This window comes from Strongylocentrotus purpuratus, unplaced genomic scaffold, assembly GCF_000002235.5.
Source record: "Strongylocentrotus purpuratus isolate Spur 01 unplaced genomic scaffold, Spur_5.0 spur5_scaffold_14, whole genome shotgun sequence".
NCBI classification, from domain to species: domain Eukaryota; kingdom Metazoa; phylum Echinodermata; class Echinoidea; order Camarodonta; family Strongylocentrotidae; genus Strongylocentrotus; species Strongylocentrotus purpuratus.
The window spans coordinates 19,519,462-19,539,247 of NW_022145599.1; the positions used below are offsets into that span (position 1 = coordinate 19,519,462).

Consider the following 19,786-nt stretch of genomic DNA (forward strand, 5'->3'; position numbering starts at 1 on the left):
ATAAGATCAAGAAAATATTTGAAATGGAAATAGTTTCTCGGATGCGGCAGCTGGTTCACGGTCACATACCCATGATGTGAGAAAGGGTACCAATCTCTACATTTCATATATGCTTGGAAATGGAAGTTGGTGTACCCCCCGCATCTAACTCCTTTTCCAAAAATCGCATTATCATCTTTTCCTTTTTTCATTATCACTATTTTAAACCTTTCATTCAAATAAGATTAGTCTCTTTCCTATTCAAGCAGATAAAACAAATGAATCTTTTCCTTTTTCTCATATTTCTTCAGTTGTGGTTAATGTCTCTCCTTCTCTCGATCATCACTCATCGTTTCCCTCCGCGAGCTTGGTCCAGTTCTTTATTCTTTTTCCTTTGACATATTACATAAATGAAAATATTAGCACATCGTCATTTGCTTTCTCATCTCTCTCGTCCCATTCTAAATACATGTATGTGTATTGTCCTAGGTGTCTAATATATTTTTCTTCGGTCTGTAACGTTATTTCGTTTCCTCCACATTACCTGTCCATTCCTGCATTATTAATTCTGCTCTTATACTGTATGCTTCTTTTCCCTTTTCTCACACATCTTGCTCATTTTTGTTTTTTAGCTCTCATAATGATCGGGAGTAATCTGTAACATTTTTTTTCCTTCGCTTTATTCCATTCTCATTTTTCATCTATCTGTCATTCACGTCGCTCATCCATTTCATGTCCTCCTTACGTTTTTTTGCTCTTTACCCCACCCTCCTCTCCCTTTCCATTTTTCATGATTTGAACACCTATAGTATACACTTCTCTCTCTTCTTCAAACATTTATACCCAGATCTTTCTTTGCCCCGCATATACCCAATGAATTCATACAGTTTTACTTTACCACCACCCACCCCCCCCCCCCCCCCCCCCCCATCACACACCTCTTCCTCTTAATACCAGTAACACAATTCTCTCCCTTTTATATTTCATCTCTCTCTCCCTAATAAATTCTTTCTCCTTTAAAAAAAAATCTAATCATCTTTTTCTCTCCCTTTTTCGTTCACTTTACTTTCTCATTTTATATTTCGCTTGCACATTTTATACTCCTGTTTTCTCTCTCTCCCTGAACTTCAGATTAATATGAAGCTTATACCACACAACACAAAGAGAGACTAAACACTCATGAAATGAAACACATGGTTATGGAAACGATTCTATTATTGGTCATTCCAACAAGGTCTATTTTGAGCACACACCAAAAAAGAAAAAAATATGCGTATTAAGTTTCATCTATACATACACTGTCTCGTATTGTTTTGACATATTGAAATTCACTCCTACTGTTACAACCAAACAGTTTTGTCAAATCTCGTTCATTTCCTTAAAAAAACAACGTTCTCTCATCCTTTCCGTCTACCTTTTCCTTGACACTGTAAACACACACAATCCTACTGCAAATATACATAAGTTTCACATTGCTATCAACTTTGCAGGAGAAAAAAAAAGAGCTACTTCTATACTTTGACAATTCTTGTTTTGTTTGAACACACTACTTCTCCTTTTCTTTCTTTTTTCCAACTATGGAAGCACAATTTGGGTTGATGAGAGAAAATAGGTTGGAAAGATGTGGCCAGTACTCAAATTGAATATATAGCTTAGAGTTCTATACAGCCTGAATGTATCAGAAGGCGAAATGGGCAGCACATGACTGTCTAGCATCAAATGTGCCAAGAAATGTTTAACAATACAACCGTCATCATCATTATTCGCTACTTTATAAGTTATTACATCGTATCTCACATTATTGTACTTGTACTTTCGAGTATTATCTTCCCCAAAATTGTATACCGGTACACTCCGAACCAAAATGATTAGTAAACTCGTATTACAAAGTACACCATATGCTATATTGCCTTATTTTCTTTCAACAACTGCCAGTCTTTCGACAGAAAAATGAACCAATGTCCACAAACAATATTTGTATTCCTAATCAATTTGTTAAATAGGATTGCAGTATGTAGCATGCAGCGACTGTTTTTTCTTTTTTCAGAAGACCTAATCCATGTAATTTGCCATGTTTTAAACTAAGACATCTTTAATCACAGTGTCTTGATTACAGATGATGAATTCTTGAATATTTTAACTGTTTTTTTAATGTAAAATGACAGGGCAGCAACTACTACAAGTATTAATGCACTGACTAAAATTATTACCTTTAAATTCATAAGTCTTTGGAGATAAACCAACTTTAAACATTTATCATAATGTTAGACATAGAAACTACCAATTGGCAATGTATTGAGTAGTATTCAAGCCAGTACTGACAGTTTTTGTTATGGCATAAATCAGGTTTTTCAAATCCTTTTATTTCTTTAATTGAAGTATAACTTTAAAATCTATGTACCAGATAAGGTACAACAGTTGTATCAGTTCCTTTGAATAAACTTCTTGATAAAGATTGTTGCTTCATGCAAGAGAAAAGAATATGGGCAAACGTATCCATTATGCAAATATAGCACTGATAACATGTATTATAGTCAAATAATCTAAAATCATTACTGTTTAAATTGCAACATTGCCAATCTGTACTGAGTAATCAAGACATGAAGTGGGACATAAGAAGTACACTAATTTTACAAAAACATTACCTGTATATTTCTAAGCAGTTGTTGCAAATAATTAAAGTATAAATATATATTTATTTATGTCAATTCAAAAGAATCTATGAAATATGAAGAAAAAAAGTGGTTTATTACATCTCCAAAATGTTTGTTGATTGTCCGATTAACTGGATGGTGTATATTGTAATACATCATCCATCAGTAATTACACAAGTAAGTAAGAATACTCCTCGAAACAGTTCGGGAAAAGTCAAATTAAGCAGTTGATCCTCTCATTGAACATGTACTGCTTTAATACAAAAGGCATATGCTCGAGATAGGAAGTTCAAATGTAATACTTTTTTCTTCTTTTTCTAGAAAGCATTCATCTCTTGCGTAAGCTTGATTACGCCATCTCAGGCCTAGGCTAGGCAGGGGTGAATGATATACAAGAGCATACCTGGGGAGGATTTGTCATGAAATAAAAAGAGAATGAAGACGTATTTTTGAAAGGCTTGATATGACATGGTCCATGGTTTGATGGCTATGTTCAGAGTATTGTCCTTTTTTTCCTTCAAATCAGGCACAAAGGGTATATGACAGTTTAAATACATTACAGAAAAGAAAGTTTTTCAGTACCACTCCATATTTAAGTACTTCAATCAAAGAATTACAGTCATTTTACATGTATTAGAAACATACTGGCAGGGTTCATTCATGTTATCCATCAAATACTCTTTTTTTCTCCTCATCTCCACTCTGTTCTAACGTATCCTGAACATTCATGTAAACATGGTAAGCAAAGCCCGTAAGAGTATCCAACAGAAAGTACAAAAATTAATGTGACTTTTACAGAATATGCGAAGACATTTTTTAAAAATTGGTTGACTACATCTTTATGTTAAAGTTGCTTGTACCAGGCACATCAAGTTGATTTCACAGCAAGATTTGACAAGACTTAAATAAAGTGTCTCTCTTTTTTTTTTTTTTTACATACCCATTATCAAAGTATTTAAATTCTTACATTTTCCCTTATATTTCTCTGATTTTGGTTATCACAAAGTTTTGTATACAAGTTGTTTTAAGTCAGCAATCAAAAAGTATTGGCAAGTTCAGTGCACTCCATTTCCGTTTTTTCTGTTCTGCAGATACATTGCTACAAGTTGGTTCGTTCTTTCTTCCAAAGGTATCCTCTCTACTCCAAAAACACATAACAAAATCGGTGCCTACTTCTACTACACAATTACAGTATGCTATCAAGTACAGCAGCATTAAAAAAATGATAATGATAAAGCGTTACAATGAACCGGTTTCCCTTCTCATACATGAATAAACCTTGCATTGTCCCCTAAATGTTATTCCATTCATCGTAAACAGAGTCATTCTCTAAAGTTGCATTTAATAGACACACAAAAAACAGAAATTAAACATTAAAATTTCATATCATAAAAACACTTACACTATTAATACAATCTTTCAGTTATTTCAAAATTTCATTGTCAAAGAAAAAACACAAAAATACAAATTCTTCCGTTAAATATAGATTCAATCTTTCTCTTTTTTTGTTTTTCTCCTTGACATATTTGAGTGTTGGGATGGTTTAGAATTACTTCAATTTGGAAGCATAGTTAGTAAGCAGGCCTCTTCTTATTACAGTTTTTTTTATTTTTCATTTGATTATCACAAATACAATAGTCATAAAGATATACGAGAGTGAAAGTAGTACGTACAGTATATAAACTGTTCAAGATAAACTATCAAAATGGTATCTTTACATGTGAGTGCATTGCACAGTAGCTACACAAAACTATATCTAAACTGCATAGCATGTGCCTTCAAAACATAAAACACATTTGCACACATTGTTTTTCTCAGTTGAAACTTTTTTTTTGTGTTTTTTTTTTCATTTTTTTTCATCAATCACAACATTTTACAACACACAATGAATTTCAAAGACATATTTCATACTAGTATGACACTAATTGCTTCTTCAACAAGGCAGGATTTTTTTTTCCAATTTTTTTTCTTTCTCAATACGTTTGCTCATAGCCACACAGAATTTAGTGCATATTTGAAGATCATATTGTAATTGTATTATTCTACAGAAAAAGGAAAGAATTAAAAAAATCATGACTATCATACAGGCTACTGAAGAATTGAAGAAGAAAAAGTGAAACAGGTATATCAAATTAATATCAGATCTATCATAATGGCTTTATAATAATCCAGGTCAAACGATTTTGTTCTGAGATCTTGAAATTTCTCATAGCCTTTCAAATGTGAAAAAATCTGTGAACATTTTAGCATTGGTACACAATTGACAAATAAAGATGTTATAAATATCAGTGAAGTAACTACGGGGAAAAATGTGCAATTCTATACTTTTTGGAAAAACTTGGTTATAAATGCCAAAGGAAGACCTCGCTATTGTAGACCCGAATATGATTTCTCTGATTATATTCCATTAAGTCATTGAATTTATATCAGTTGCAGTTGGCTCATGGCCACCTTTAAAAGGATTCTCTTTTTCTTTTTAGCAATAAAGGTACTTTAAGTGTGCTTAAATGGTAATGATTTAAAAAAAAAGAGAACAATCTATTTGGTAAGAAACGTGTCAAATTGCTTTATATACAAGATGACGAGGAGCAGCCTGCCAGAGTGAAAGATGAATATAGATGATATATATAATATATATAGTACCTGAAACAATCGTTAATACCTGCTACATTGTGCTATACCAATCTAGGTCACTACATAAAACCATAAAGACTACAGAGGGTTATAATACGCATAAATCCACTACACACCGTGTTCCCATCTCGGGAAGAAGAAGAAGAAAAAAAAGCATCTCGTCACGAATGAACGGACGAGACTCCCCCTCCCGCCCTCGATAAACAAAACAGAAAAATTAATTACAGTATACACACAAATTCCAACACAAACATGCACATTTCATTATAAGCTTTACAGTACAGTTCTATCATGCTTGCAAAATATTTTGTTTGTGATAAGGAAAGACTTTGAAAAATCAATCAACTCTTTTTTTACTTTTACTTTTTTTTTTTTTTTTGTATTTTTAGTTTTTGTATTTTTTTCTTTGATTTTCTGACATATTGTGTAGACTAGCACCGTCAGATTGAGGAACCCCTACAAAAATGATTTCTGGGGATGGGCAAGTAATAACGGTACAAGATCATTAAATTTATCATTATTTTACACAAAAAGACAACACTGTTAACTAATTTTCAATCTCTACTACTTTTAAGTTCATGAGTTTTATCCCACATTGGCAATCTACGATTCCCATGGATCCGTCTTTGTCATGGAATGCATACAAACAAAATACAATAAGCAATAAAATAAACTGAAATAATCAATGTACCACTTTACATGTATGTTGTGTCACCACTTTGAACTTCTGAGCATTAGAATCTTTTTGGCAATTTTATTGATATACATATCACAAAAACAGTGATCGCCAGAGGCATAGCAAAACAAGTAATATTTCCTTTCATTTCAATATCAGAGAGCTGCACATAAAGGCGTGACCTTTATAAAAATGCCACAGGAGGACAAAAAATACTTACTAAAATGCACTTCATTTTAAATTGTCTTTGACATAATATATAATACACATGCATCATCATCAATGAACGGATTATCTTACTGCAACAGTTTCAAAAAATATCATACAAGTGAAAAATTGAGAGGAGCAAAATATAAGATTTGACATCAACATCAAAATCAAATTTCAAAAACTTTCTTACGAACTACATATTGCCGGATATAAGTAGGTCGTAAAAGGGATTTTATACACAATACATGCTTTTATTCAATGTTTTGAAGAATGAAAAACAAATGTACAATATATTTTTTACTTGGTACAAGATGGGTTAATGGCTTGAAAACACACACAAGGTCTTTAAACAACTACCACTTCAAATTTGTACAAATACCCAAAAGGAAAAGAGAAGAAAAAAAAGCTTTCATCATAAAATTCTATACTTTGACGTTTGAAACCACCCTTGCTTTTAAAGGAGTGCTATTAGATATTCCAATAGTTTACAACCTGGCTTTAATAGACACAAGTGAATAAAACTTTTATGCAATCATACGTGTCCGTAAAATTCACACACACTCGACATCTTAATGAAATAATACTTATACATTGGTTAACTCCTCTCACTTTCTCCTTTTTGTTTTGTTTTTCAACATTTTTTTAATTTTTTTTTATTTTTCAGATTTTTTTCTTTCACATTCCTTTCCATCATGGAAGATAAGTTCTCAAATATTCAACCTTGGACATAACACAGACACACACCCGTAGTATGAAAACAAGAGTATTTCTGTCACATCATATCCAGATAATTACATTCATAAATTATCATGATTGCGTTTAGAACTGTTTCGTACCGTAAAGTGGCACATTTTTTGTGAAAGGTTGATCTCATCACCCCTTACACATTTCAAAAAATCTTAGTTACGACATTCAATTGTAATCAAGCATTCATATAAAGTATATAATACAAGAACTTCTCTTTTTTTTAATGTTTTTTTTTTTTTTTTTGCTTACCAGTACAAAATTAAAATCGCACAAGATTGAACAGCCATTTTCGTATAATATAAGTATATATAGTAATCTTACATAGACTGTATGAGACTAAGTGAATAAGGCATTAAACAAATATCAGGTAGATATTATTTCATTCATTATCATTGGCATCAAGAACAAAATTGCACCCGACATAAAAACAAAAGTCGGTTTTTACATATTTTTTTTTTCTTTTTCATTTTTTTCATTTTTTCTTTTTACATTTTCGTTTGTACTTTACAAGTTACAAATTGCCTATTCCACATTTTTTTTCTGCATAAGGGCACAGAGACTAGTACTACGGAATGCCTGTTGAATACAAGTTACATAATGTTTAAATGGCTCAAAAAATGTGAGTTAGAAGACTGCCATGTAAATCTCTCTCTTCCATCACATAGGCACTATAAGAGTATGAATTACATACACATCAACACATGCATTGGAAGTGTACAGTTCGTTGTTTCTCGCACTAGATTTTCTTAATTTTAATATATAACTTACTCTAAAAGTTGTCATCACCTTGTCTTTGTCAACATCGTAATTCAGGGATAAAATTCAGGTAAATAACATCCACTACAGTACCATTGCATTCAATTTCACTTATGGCTATTTGTGTTAATAGTAAATAGTCAACACACTACATATATTATTATTTGCACAGTTTAGTTTTACAGAACAGCTACGCTTTTTGGTGGTAATGAGAATAGGTGTCAATCTTGATTTATTAGATCTCTTTTTTTTTTAATAGATGAAACAAGAGAATGAATTCACAAGGCAAAAACAGGAACGTTGGAATGGACAGCACGTAAGAGACAAAAAGAAAACCTTGGAAAACAGACAATAGCACTGTTCAGAGCGAATCCTGGATAAAATACAATGAAAGCATTACAAGTGAAGTGATGGGGGACAGACGGGGGAAGAAGAGAAACGATACCTAGACTCTGCTCATATCTCCAGCAATACAAAAAAGACAAAAAAGAGTAACGGTTGGAAGATATAAAAGGCCAAATTGGCAGCACATCTGAATATTGGCAGGAGGCATGTCTTACACACTGTGCTTATGACGAAGACAAACAAATTAAATTTATTCAAAAATAACTTACACAAATTTATAAACTAATTACCATATAGGCCCAAGTTTTTTTCTTCCCCAATTAACTTTACAATTCATTTCAAATTCAAGACATTTCCAAAGGAAAAAGCAGTAAATTTGTGTTCTGTATATATATATATATATATATATATATATATCCCAAATATTACAAAATACCAAAACCATCTTAGTAATTGACTTTTCATAACTGAAGAATTATAGATACTGAATGTAGAATGAAAATTTAAAATACTTATTTCTCTATATGTCACTTATCCAAGCGGTTCTTAATGTATAAAAGACTTGGCAGAAATGTGACAGAGTAAAAAGTCACGTGCCTTTGAGTCGGTATGGATGGATAAGAAAGAGAGAAAGAAAATGAAATTACACAAATAACCCTGAGAAAACAACGGGAGATTTTCAAATAATTTGTCTTTTCACTAAAAACAGTCTTAAAACAGATAGCTATAGTCTACAGAACAAGTGATTGTGAACATTAATTGTAAAGCCTTATGATTTTTAGAAGAAGAAAATAAAACAAACATATTTTTAAAAGGGAAACAAAATGATGGATTTCAAAGAATACATTCAATTTCTTTTCTTCTTTTGCATACTGACTTGTGGTCATGCTGAGTTGCAAAGTGACATAAATGAGGAATGCAAGACCGAATAGGACAAACTTTCACATTCAATTCAGACAAAAGTACTGCAGATTTAGCATATTGTGTTGCCTTCATTTCCAAAATTATCAATTTCGTGCACAGAGAACAATTTCAAGTCGACATCAAAAACAAATCTGAAATGATATTAAACAACATGTCCAAAGTGAGGGACACAGTTGAAATTTGCATCGTGAAAACAGTTAACCTCTCCTTGAAATCCACAATACGCAGTTTTTAATGGCGAACTACAAAAACTTAGAACTAACGACAGCAGCAGCAAAAAGCCGCATATCTTCAGTGTTGCACTAACAAGGGAAATTTAGCATAAAAATGTCTCTGTTCGCAGGCATAGTTGAAACAAACAAATATATATATCTCTCAAAATATATATCGCATCATATTCTCAAGATGTATTCAAACATTTCACAATGGAACGAAAAAATGATGCTAACGTATGTAATGATATTACACTATTTACATTCAAGAAGGCAGAATAATTTCAGAGATGTCAGATCAAATCATGTCTTTTGTCCATAAATTGATTCAATGCTTTTTTTGTTGTTTTTTCATTTTCTTTTTAAGTTTGACATTACTTCATAAGTAAACACCCTATACTCCTTATAGTTGCATGACATGGTGTAAATCACCCTTTGGTATTGGTACTGGCTAATCCACATATTAATCAATTCCTTAAAAATGCAGAATTATATAAGAAAATATACACAAACAGAAGAAAACAAATCAAAAACAAAAGCTGTACTGCATGCAATGTATTCAATACAAATTTTTCTGAATCTTTATAGAAATGGCAGCATCGTTTCACAACAAAATTATAGTTACTATAGGCCCATGGCTTGACGAATTATATTTTCTTTCTGAATGTTTTGATCTTTCAGTAAAATTCGCTCCCTAAGATATGCGCTAATGAAAGAGAAATGAGTTCTTGTGCACGAATATTTATTAAACACGGTACACACACACTTATTTACACATATACACCACAAATGGAGGTGGGTTATAATACTACAACATTGGCAATAATAAAGGCATCTTCTTAAATTTGTCCCTTAAATTTGTCTTGCACCTAGAGGCTTTCTCTTAGCCAACACTACTCATCTCTGCAAAGTAAATATCTCCTGTTCTCCTTAGTTATCCCATATTCGCTTCAGCATAGACTAGTAGATTATGAAAAAACCCACAATAATTTAGTTCACTGTAAAAACATTTGCATTATCATCAATTCACTGAATTGGTATGGAAAGAAATGAAAAATCACCCTGTACTCAGAAGCCCCAAGCTCAAGAGAGCAGTTCAACACAGACAAGGAAAGAATTATGGCCTTTACACCGTGTCCTCAAAGACCTGTGCCCAAAGCGATGAAATACCTGAAGAAATGTTATACTTTCAACAGTAAACCTAGATATTCAACAACATACAAGCAGGAAGCTGTAGATCTATTATGTCCTAGGCTCATATACATCAATATCATGTTGATTTCACTCTCAAAGCAAGTTTCTATCGCCACAAGGACCACAGTCTTTGACCAGTCTTGACCGAACCTATCCCAAGAACACAGGCTGAAGTGGTTGAAAGCTCCCGAAGTGGACATCTGGAAATGCCACTTTTAACAAACCAATGTCATCCATGCAATATATTACTTCATATAAAAAAAGCATGAGCACTAAATGCCCGTTCGGAAACGAGGCAGTCATCTGCTTTTAAAAAAAATCTGCCACAGCAATATGATCATTGGGGTCATTGTTTTGAGCAACTATTCCAAGTTTGCAGTGGCAGTTTTCTTTTAAAACAATTCACTGCATCGTGCCTGAATGGGGCTCGACGGAGCGAAATGAATCGCTTCCATCAAATTCTAGCATCCTAACGTTTGTTATTCTCTTATTGCATGATTCTTTCTCCTATTAAGATAAACAACACCTTTACACTAGATAAATAAATCATTATTCAAGATGGTACTGGTCAGTCATCAGAGGGATAGCATTTTTTAAAGTTCAATAATTTAGCTAATTACTGTTTGGTATTTGTTTGCATTTTAAACAAAGAAAACATTTCTAAAAGAGCTACATACGACGACGACAAGGCAAATATATTTCTGAAAGATCACTGGTGAGGGGACAAGGAGACATCAAAAGTCAGCATAGTTTGACAGAAAATACCCTACAAAACTAAAAATCTCAGCACAATTGATAGTCATTTCTCTTATTTCAAACTTGTCACAGCACTAGTAAGTAGTGATGTTCTGGGCATTTTGTTTATTATTATTTTTCTTTTTAAAGAGAGACAGAAGTAAGACATTACTTATTTTTAAACAAATATACCGATTTCATAGTAGTCCAATAATAGAAAATTCTGTGGCACACATTGTGTTATATTCTGACTGTGGAAAGAGAAGATGAAAAATAAAAAGGAAAACAGCATTTATCATGATTTGTGTCATACATGGCAAAATCCCTGCAAATATACTGGCACCATTTTTTTTTTCTTTTTGTTTTATGTCATTTTCTTTTCAACGTATCTACACAAAATAATGATTTTCTCTACCACGTCAAAGTTTCAGAGAGATTGCACAAGGTAAAAATAGAAAAAAAATATGAGATGGAATACTTTGTAAGCTGAAGCAAGATGTGCACACAATCCTGACGTACTTCTTAGATTGGAAACAAATGTGTCAGCACAACTGTTCATATCAGGTTTGCTTGTCACAGCGCTTTCCTGGAAAAGTGAAGCATAGTTCATGCTTCTGCTGTTATACATCCGCTTGGTAGAACTGTAATGACATTATACCCATGTGACTACATGGTTTTTTTTTAAGGATGGCTGTAATCAACCATGGAAGACCATCATGTCCGTTTCACATTACATGAAGAGTTAGCTCCGTTTCAGGTAGGTATCCTCTCCTTAAGGCATCGTCTTACGTCTCAAATATGGAGGGGCGTCAGCAGGTTTTTGCAAGGGTTTATCTCAAAGACCATGCATTGCCTGGAGAGTTCCTTCCCAAGGAAAGAAACAATTGAAAGATATGCGGTCATTAAACAGTCATTAAAGATTGAAGCAGATGTCATGAACTTTCCTTCTCGTTGTACTGATGTTCCAAATATTCTCTTCAGTTTATTTCATGTCGATAGAGTACAGGTCTAAGATTGATAATACTGTTTAAAAGTGCTACACGAAATATCACCACTGACAACATCTCAGAAAGAAAATGGGGGGAAAAAGGTGTCCTACATATATTCTGGTAAAGCTCCATCCGTTCAAAGACATGATCAAGAGATCTGGCCTAGATCATCCATCCCGACACCCCTTGTCATCTTAAATACTATTGCCAAAGACAAAACCCATTTCTAGTTTTCAAAATCCACCAAAGAATCAATTTTATTCACACCTGATAAGAGACAGCTGTTTGTATTATATAGTTTGGTCCTTTCTGATTGCAAATTTCCAAAAGATACATTTTGAGGTAAACTCTGGAGTATGTGTGAGATTTGAATGCTCTATTACTAGATCACAGCTGTGCATAACATAACTAGATGGTTCTTCATTATTGCAAGGAATTGAAAAAAGTTTGCAATCAATTGCAAAATGTTAATGGCAAATCAAGATCATTGTTGAATGCACATGCTGTTAACAAGGCTGACAATTAACATATCAGAATGGGTACTGGGTATTTCAAATTCGCCATTCACCGCAAAAACTTTGTGTTACAAGGCCCTGTTCATGGAAATACACAGCATCATCATGAAGATGGTATAGGTGAATCTGGACAGAGTGAATGTGTTCTCACAAGTTGTACTTAAACTTAGCGGGGCACAAACAATCATGCTGTTTATTTCAAAAAAATCATTAATTGTATCCGGACAAAATATGTGAAATTCAAGACGCAGTCCAGTTCTGCCCAAATTTAAACCAGACGGAACAATGAACAGGGATTTTGATCACTACAAGATTGGAGTACGATCAAAAGACAGCTTACAGCATGACCAACATGCAAAATACGGTCTTAAAACTACAACTTTCTCAAAACACTTTTGCAAAGAATACTCCTAACGAATTGGCAAATTTCAATGACAACGAGGCGTTAAATAACGACTGGCAGTTTGAGGGGGAAACCACCTGAATCTTTGACGGAACAGCGTGAATAGAAATAAAGCAGTGCATTCATATGTTATTGCTGAAAACTTTCCCTTGCTGGGGGTGATTTCCAAAATCTTGATAATACTATCCTGGTAATTGTGCTATTAAAAGCCATGTTCGACCTACTGATTTGATTTGATTTGATATACAGCAATATGTGGCAAGTACAGTTTGGGAAGATGGGGAGCTTAGGTTTCAAGTGGAGGAGGTGTAATGAAGGCATTTAACAATCATGGTATGAGATACTTGTAAAGAATACCTACTAGCTTTCTTGTGAGGCATAGTCCAACAATGGTAATACTCTTTATTAGATGTTTCAGTTTGGCATGTAGTAATGCAGTTTTGAGACAGTTGCATTTAGAAGTCGATTCTGAAAGTCTTTCTGAAGACACAGGCTATTTTACGACCAGATTCCCAACCATAGAGAAAAGGCAGTTTCCTGAAACTTTTCTAGTTGGCATATAGACAAATGGTGGGTGTTGACACCGAGTCTCCTCATAGGAAAACATTTACAGGAGTTATAAATCAAAGGTGCTAGCTCTAGCACTGGACTGAGATATAACACCACAACTGAGATGTTACCAGAGTGTATCGGTGCTTAGCGATTACGCCTGGAATACGACCTGGAGGCCGTCTTAGATGAACACCAAACACTGATATAGAAAGGCACTAGACACAAAGTTGGCGGCTGTATTCTTACCTTTCTCAAACTCTAAGCAACCTGATTACATTCAGTATTACAAGATAGCTATAAACGGCGGAATTTCAGATTTTAGTGACTCGTCTTTTTAAAATCAAAACAGTAATGCAAGACTGCATTCAAAACTATCTGATCATCATTCACGTCAAAAGAGTGGCTGTCGAGTGCTAGTACGTCATACAATACAAATGTGATATTCTTCGCATAGTGGTAATGGTTGAACACATTCAATTTCTTACGTGGAGGACGTTGAAACTAGGGGTTATTTTGTTCTTTATGTCACATGTAGGAACAAAACAAAAAAATAGCCGGCACAAGGGAATTATTTTTCTGGAGAAAGAAGAAAAACAAAGAGATAAAGTCTAGACATAAACCTCAGCTGCACTTGGTTTTGGAATAAGTGGCTTTCCCTGATAAGGGGATAACTTAACTAAAAGACAAACACTGAAAATAACTGAATACAATCCCTACCGACACTAAAACCTACTCTTCTCATCATTTCAGAAGTTATTTCTTTTTTTTCCTTCAACATCACCATCATTCTTTCTCCTAACGTTTGCAAATCATTTAAATAAAAAAAGCATTTCGAAGGTACAAATATATCAGTGCTGACAAAACAAAATGTCTTGTATGGATATACAATCAACATACATATATAACATGAAATATATATATTTCTATATTTATAGCCAAATACATATTTATAAATGTACGTATCAGAATGATCTCCTATGCAAAATTTTATAAAAGTAGTGTACAAACAATGAATTAAGATTTGATCATCAATACAATGCAATGTTATGGCCATTACACATCAATAGTCAAAATAAGGGCTGACTTAACAAAATGAAACTCACATATACCTTACTTGCATAATAGTGTTCTAAAATTTTCAAATTTTTGTACTTTTTTCAACGTTTTTGTTTTGAACATTATACCTCTTGAATTTCACAGAATGGAGTGACTGAATTGGTAGGCACTGTCAAATACTGTTCCCAAATATTTGCAGCTTTGCAATTGGACATTGTAAAATGCTAATGAAACACAGTGACAGCTACGGACGACAACAGTTATAAAGCTACAGAATAATAATGCAATCATGAACGAGTACCATGGTTATCTTATTACTTATCCACCAAACAAAGTCTCTTTAATGCTCTCCTCTACAGGAAAAAACTTTCGTAAATAATCCTACGTATACTTTTCTCTCTCTTAATCGTGCGGAAAAATGCCTCGTGAGACCAGAAAACAAAGTGCAGTATTCAAAAATAGACAAAATGACACTTTACACTGTTAATCCGAGTGAAAGACAACTCAGTTTCTCATTAAGTTGACAGCTGGTGGTGGAGATCAATTTCAGTTAACAGTTCAGCCACGACTCTATTACACCATAAATGTACTCCGTAATAGTCTCCATCCCATACAAAATACTCGCCAGGTTCCATGTCTCCAGTCCCGCGTCAAAGGCGGAGCATCCCTGGAATTCGAAGCAGACTGAACTTATCGGTTGTTTTAGTTTTGTTTTCTTCCGTTAATGCCATCCATCCACACGCTAGTTTGCCTTGGCGTGGCTACGCGACAAAGCCCCATTGTTATGCACAAGGAAAACCAAATTAAAAATTGCACTTAAGAATCGCATTGGTAGTGAAGACTTTGCGACCATGTCGTCTCTTGGATGAGCCAAGTTCGTTTTTTATGTGACATGCTGACGTACGCTGCTCTATTTATTACTTCTTCATAAAACGACACATACAGTTGCATCAGTCATCGATACACAGAATATACATTAAAAGAAAAATGCTTTGGAATACAGTGTAGGTTGCACCATCCGCCTTTATGTTAAGTCACAAGAACATGTTTGCGTTCCGCATCACATCCAACAATCCTTTTCATCTGCATCGCTTGTCGCAAAGACAAGTTGGAGTACTTTCTTTCCTGGTTAGATGTCTTTTTATCACTCTGCACAGCCGTGTGTCATCATGCTTTTCTTTCCGTACGGAGCCAAGGACCCTCTTCTTGTATCTCTGCAAATAGCACAAAAGTTTTCATGTTTCATTTGTAGGGCACCGTCTTTCCTTTCTTAATCCGTGAGTCACATTTCAGCTAGTTCAGCTATTATCGCACTGGAGCACACAGATATGGATGCGTAGCAATTGTTTATAGTGTATGTGCATGCCCTGTATACTTGGCTCGACTTTGTTCATTGTCTTGTGCTTTGCTTTGCTTTGAACCATAACAATCCATAATCATTGTTTCTTCAAACTAGTGCTTGTAGACTCCTTGTAGTAGGCTGTTCCATCTGAGAGAGAGAAAGTGTCTCCATACATCTTTTAACGAATCACATTTATTTCATTGCACATGTACTGTCGTACGCAAGATCAATCTGTCAATGAGCTGCGATTATGGCTTCCAGGTAGTTCTGACTTTGGGGATGTCTCTCAAAAAAAGTGACAGCCACGAGCTTGGCTAAGTTTCGCACAGCGAAAAAACACTCCTCACAAAAAAAAACAGTTCATCAACAACAGGGAAAAATATAAATATATACATTATTATTGTCAAATCTTACTTTAATTTCTTTGGCAGCTAAAAGTTGCTGTTGAATCAGTATAAAGTTTTGATCCAAAACCCCACCACCGAATGCACACATCTGTCATTCTGGAAGTCTTGTTAGCAGTTTTTTGGAGAAGAAAAAAAGGAGAGAAAACTTTCCAAGGACATCGATGAATAGTTAGCCTGGTTGATATTCAACCAAAGCAATACAAGAGAACTGTCTATTGACACAAGTACAAAGTTATTCATATGAAAAACAAGGTATTTCACTGACTACAGTAGTGTCCCGAGCACAATTTACTTACAAAGTACATTAAGATAAAATTGCATAAGTTACTTATGCATGCAACGGATGGATGGTGACGACAATACACATGCCTTTGTATGTAAGATGATACATAGATTAATATTGATACATACATCATGGCTGAATTGTCAAGTGCTTGAGATATACACAAAGATATACATATACATGGTATAATAATCAAGTGGTATTGAGTGGCTTTTTCTTTTTTTCTTTTTTCTTTTTCGTAGCACCATAAAGGGTATTGGCGATGATCACGTCTTCATCTTAGTTGGTGCCTTCTCCAAGGAGGTCTCCAGGCAAGAAGCTGAAGTTGGAGGCACTAGAGGAGTCTCCGTCCATGGGGCTCCAGCCCATGGATCCACCGGGGCCTGGAGACCACAGCTGGCTTCCTGGCATGCCTGGGAGTCCGGCGCTCCAGTTTTGTTTGCTGCCGCCGCTATCGTCCTTGCCGGCGCCAGAGGCACTGGAGGTGCTGGGGAGAACGCTGTTACCAAACTTGCTCCCGCCGCTGCTGCCTCCTCCCTGGGGCCAGCCGGAGGAGGAGGAGGAGGCAGGGGTGGAGAATGCATCGCTGGGGGAGACCAGCTCTGCGATGATGTTGGGGAAGGCGGAGGAGATGATGGCGAGGGCCTTGGCCGCATCGTCGGGGAAGCGGTAGGCCACCATGACGGAACCCTGGGCACGGTTCTCCTGGAACTGATCCACCTGGCCCTGCTGTCCACAGATGTTCCTCAGGGCAGTCACATTCACCTGAAGGATAGCAAAGGTCCATCATCAATAAAATGTACATTTGTTTACTTTATTCAAGCAGTACAGTCAAACCTGCTTTAGTGACCACCTGTCTACAACAAGCACATTTTTTGTTTCCCTTGAAAATGGTTTCTCATTGAAACATGTGCTCAAGGAACCTGTCCACAAAGACCACTTTTTGTGTTTCCCCTGGGCGGTCGCTATAGACAGGTTTGACTGTATCAACCAAATCCTTGACCAATAGAAGAAACATAACGTCAGACACCCATAACCCATAACATCTTATCAAGAATAACACTGGAAAGAATAGGCTCTTCTCTTGAACCAGTCTGAAAAGGATTTAAGTACATAAAAACTAAATCCTTGCTTCAACTGTTAATTGATTTTATATAAATTGAGAAAGTCAGAAAATTATCTTTATGCCATGTGATTGTGCATGATCAATACAATTGAACTTGAACTTTAAGTAGCAAGATTCCTTTTGTTATAAATGAGAGTCTGCCCCCCCCCCCTCATTAGGGATGATACTTACATCAGATGTGACGCCAGAGATGAGGATTGAGTTTCCGCCAGACATACCATTTCCAGAAGACCAGGATGATCCTATATATGAAGGATAAACACATAAGGGTACAAGCCGATGAAGTCCTACATACTTCTCAATCAATCAATATGTATTACCAGCTTTGTTAAAGAAACATAACAATCATCTACAGGCACATACAACACTATAAATACATGTACTAAACACATGTTTATAATGAAGCCACATGGAGTTGCGTGTGGGCAGATCTACTGACCATAAGTATTGTGTTTAAAGTACTTTACTCTGTTAATCTATTTTTCTTTAAAACACTTTCCATTTACATGTATATTGATGAACAATATATCATTAAAAAACATGGCATTAACAGAAAACACAGAATGAAATGATTTTGTTACATCAATTTTAAGAATAGTCGAACTGTGAAATATACTTGCTGTACGTGCTACCAGCAATATTAATTAAATGACAGTGGCAAATAAAAGGCAGTTTGTAAAGCGGAGAACATGACTTTAGACAAAGGTGTAGGGGAAAAAGAAAATGGTAATCTGGATTTTTTTTAAACAGACTATTTGAAACTTATGAAGATAGTAGATAGTATAATTGTGGCTGAAATGGACAGCTTGTGCTCAATTTTTGTAATCATTTAGAGAGATCACACAGTCATTTTGTTTCTCTTTGCTAGATTACCATGACATATTCTTCTTCTACACTGAGCAGATTGATAAACTGCTTTAATCTTGCTCAACTGGAACTTAAGATACATAAACATAACACACTTGTACAACCTATTTGCAAAGCGTTTCTCTACTGAAGCCACGTTACCACTTAAAGATAAAGTTGAGTTCTGATCATGCGATTGAATTGTGAAAGAAACAATGTGGAATCGATCAGAAAAATTTGATCATGTAGCATGCAAGTATTGGTGTGTACTGGTTCTGGAATCATCAACATGATGAGAATTTGGCCCAGTCTTGGTTAAAGTAACAAGCACTGTACACAGAAAGATGTATATGGGACTTCACAAACATGTGGCATAAAAATCATGTCATTTTTAAGCTGTTACATGTCATATTAAGGATATGAAAGCATTTGAAGAACCACGCTTTCCAGGGAACATTTTTCTCTCATGTTCTTCCACACTTGCATTATAAAAATGAAAAGGCTCACAAATAATTTTTCACCTCTCTCTCCTCAGAACTCAACCTTCTCTTTAACCTTCCATAGAGAACACGAATCCAATAGGAACAACTATGTATTACGAGATATGTGATTATAAGAATTACACTTGCGTGTACACACATGTCCAGTGCACTCTCAACTCCTCCCTACTAATAAAACACATGAGTAAATTTTACATACAACTATGTACATATCATGATTAGAAACACTATCAGAGGAAACACCCAGAAAAGGCAAATTTCATTGAGTGATTTCAGTAAAGAATGGGATGTTGCAATGTCATCAGAGTAGAATCTGTTTTGCTTTCTCTCTGTCAGACATATGTATTTTTAAAAAGCTATTTTCACGTAAAAGGCTCAAATGTTGAGTAGATCTTTTCCTCCAATCTACCATTGTCGAGGGTTTTTATTGTTTTTGTTTGTAATTATTTCGAACAAAATCAATGTTTCATTGAGAGAAAAAGCGTAAGCAAACCAAATGAAGACTTTTCTAAACATTTCCTCTGACATATAAATGCAAACATAAAATAAAATAAATAAGATGTTCCCAAGTAAAGCAGTAACCCACACAGTGGGGGCATGTTAGTGGCTGATGATTGCAAAAAAATAATAAAATAAAAGATGGAAGCACAGTTTGAATGAGTACATGTTGACCAATTATAACTGGATTTTAGTGGGTGGTG

At 34.8% G+C, this 19,786-nt stretch overlaps 1 protein-coding gene across 4 annotated transcripts in view; it reads right to left on the reverse strand.

The window, feature by feature from the left end:
• Positions 1 to 13,777: 13,777 nt before the first annotated feature.
• Positions 13,778 to 19,786, reverse strand: part of LOC105442133 (trinucleotide repeat-containing gene 6C protein-like) — a 62,855-nt gene continuing 56,846 nt past the window's right edge. For all 4 annotated transcript variants that reach the window (XM_030984402.1, XM_030984401.1, XM_030984400.1 and 1 more), the window contains 2 exons: positions 17,911 to 17,981; positions 13,778 to 17,378 (listed from right to left, as the gene is read on the reverse strand). In XM_030984402.1, the coding sequence (XP_030840262.1) occupies positions 16,893 to 17,378; positions 17,911 to 17,981 (557 nt within the window). In that variant the 3' untranslated portion in view covers positions 13,778 to 16,892. The remainder of the gene's footprint in view (positions 17,379 to 17,910; positions 17,982 to 19,786) is intronic.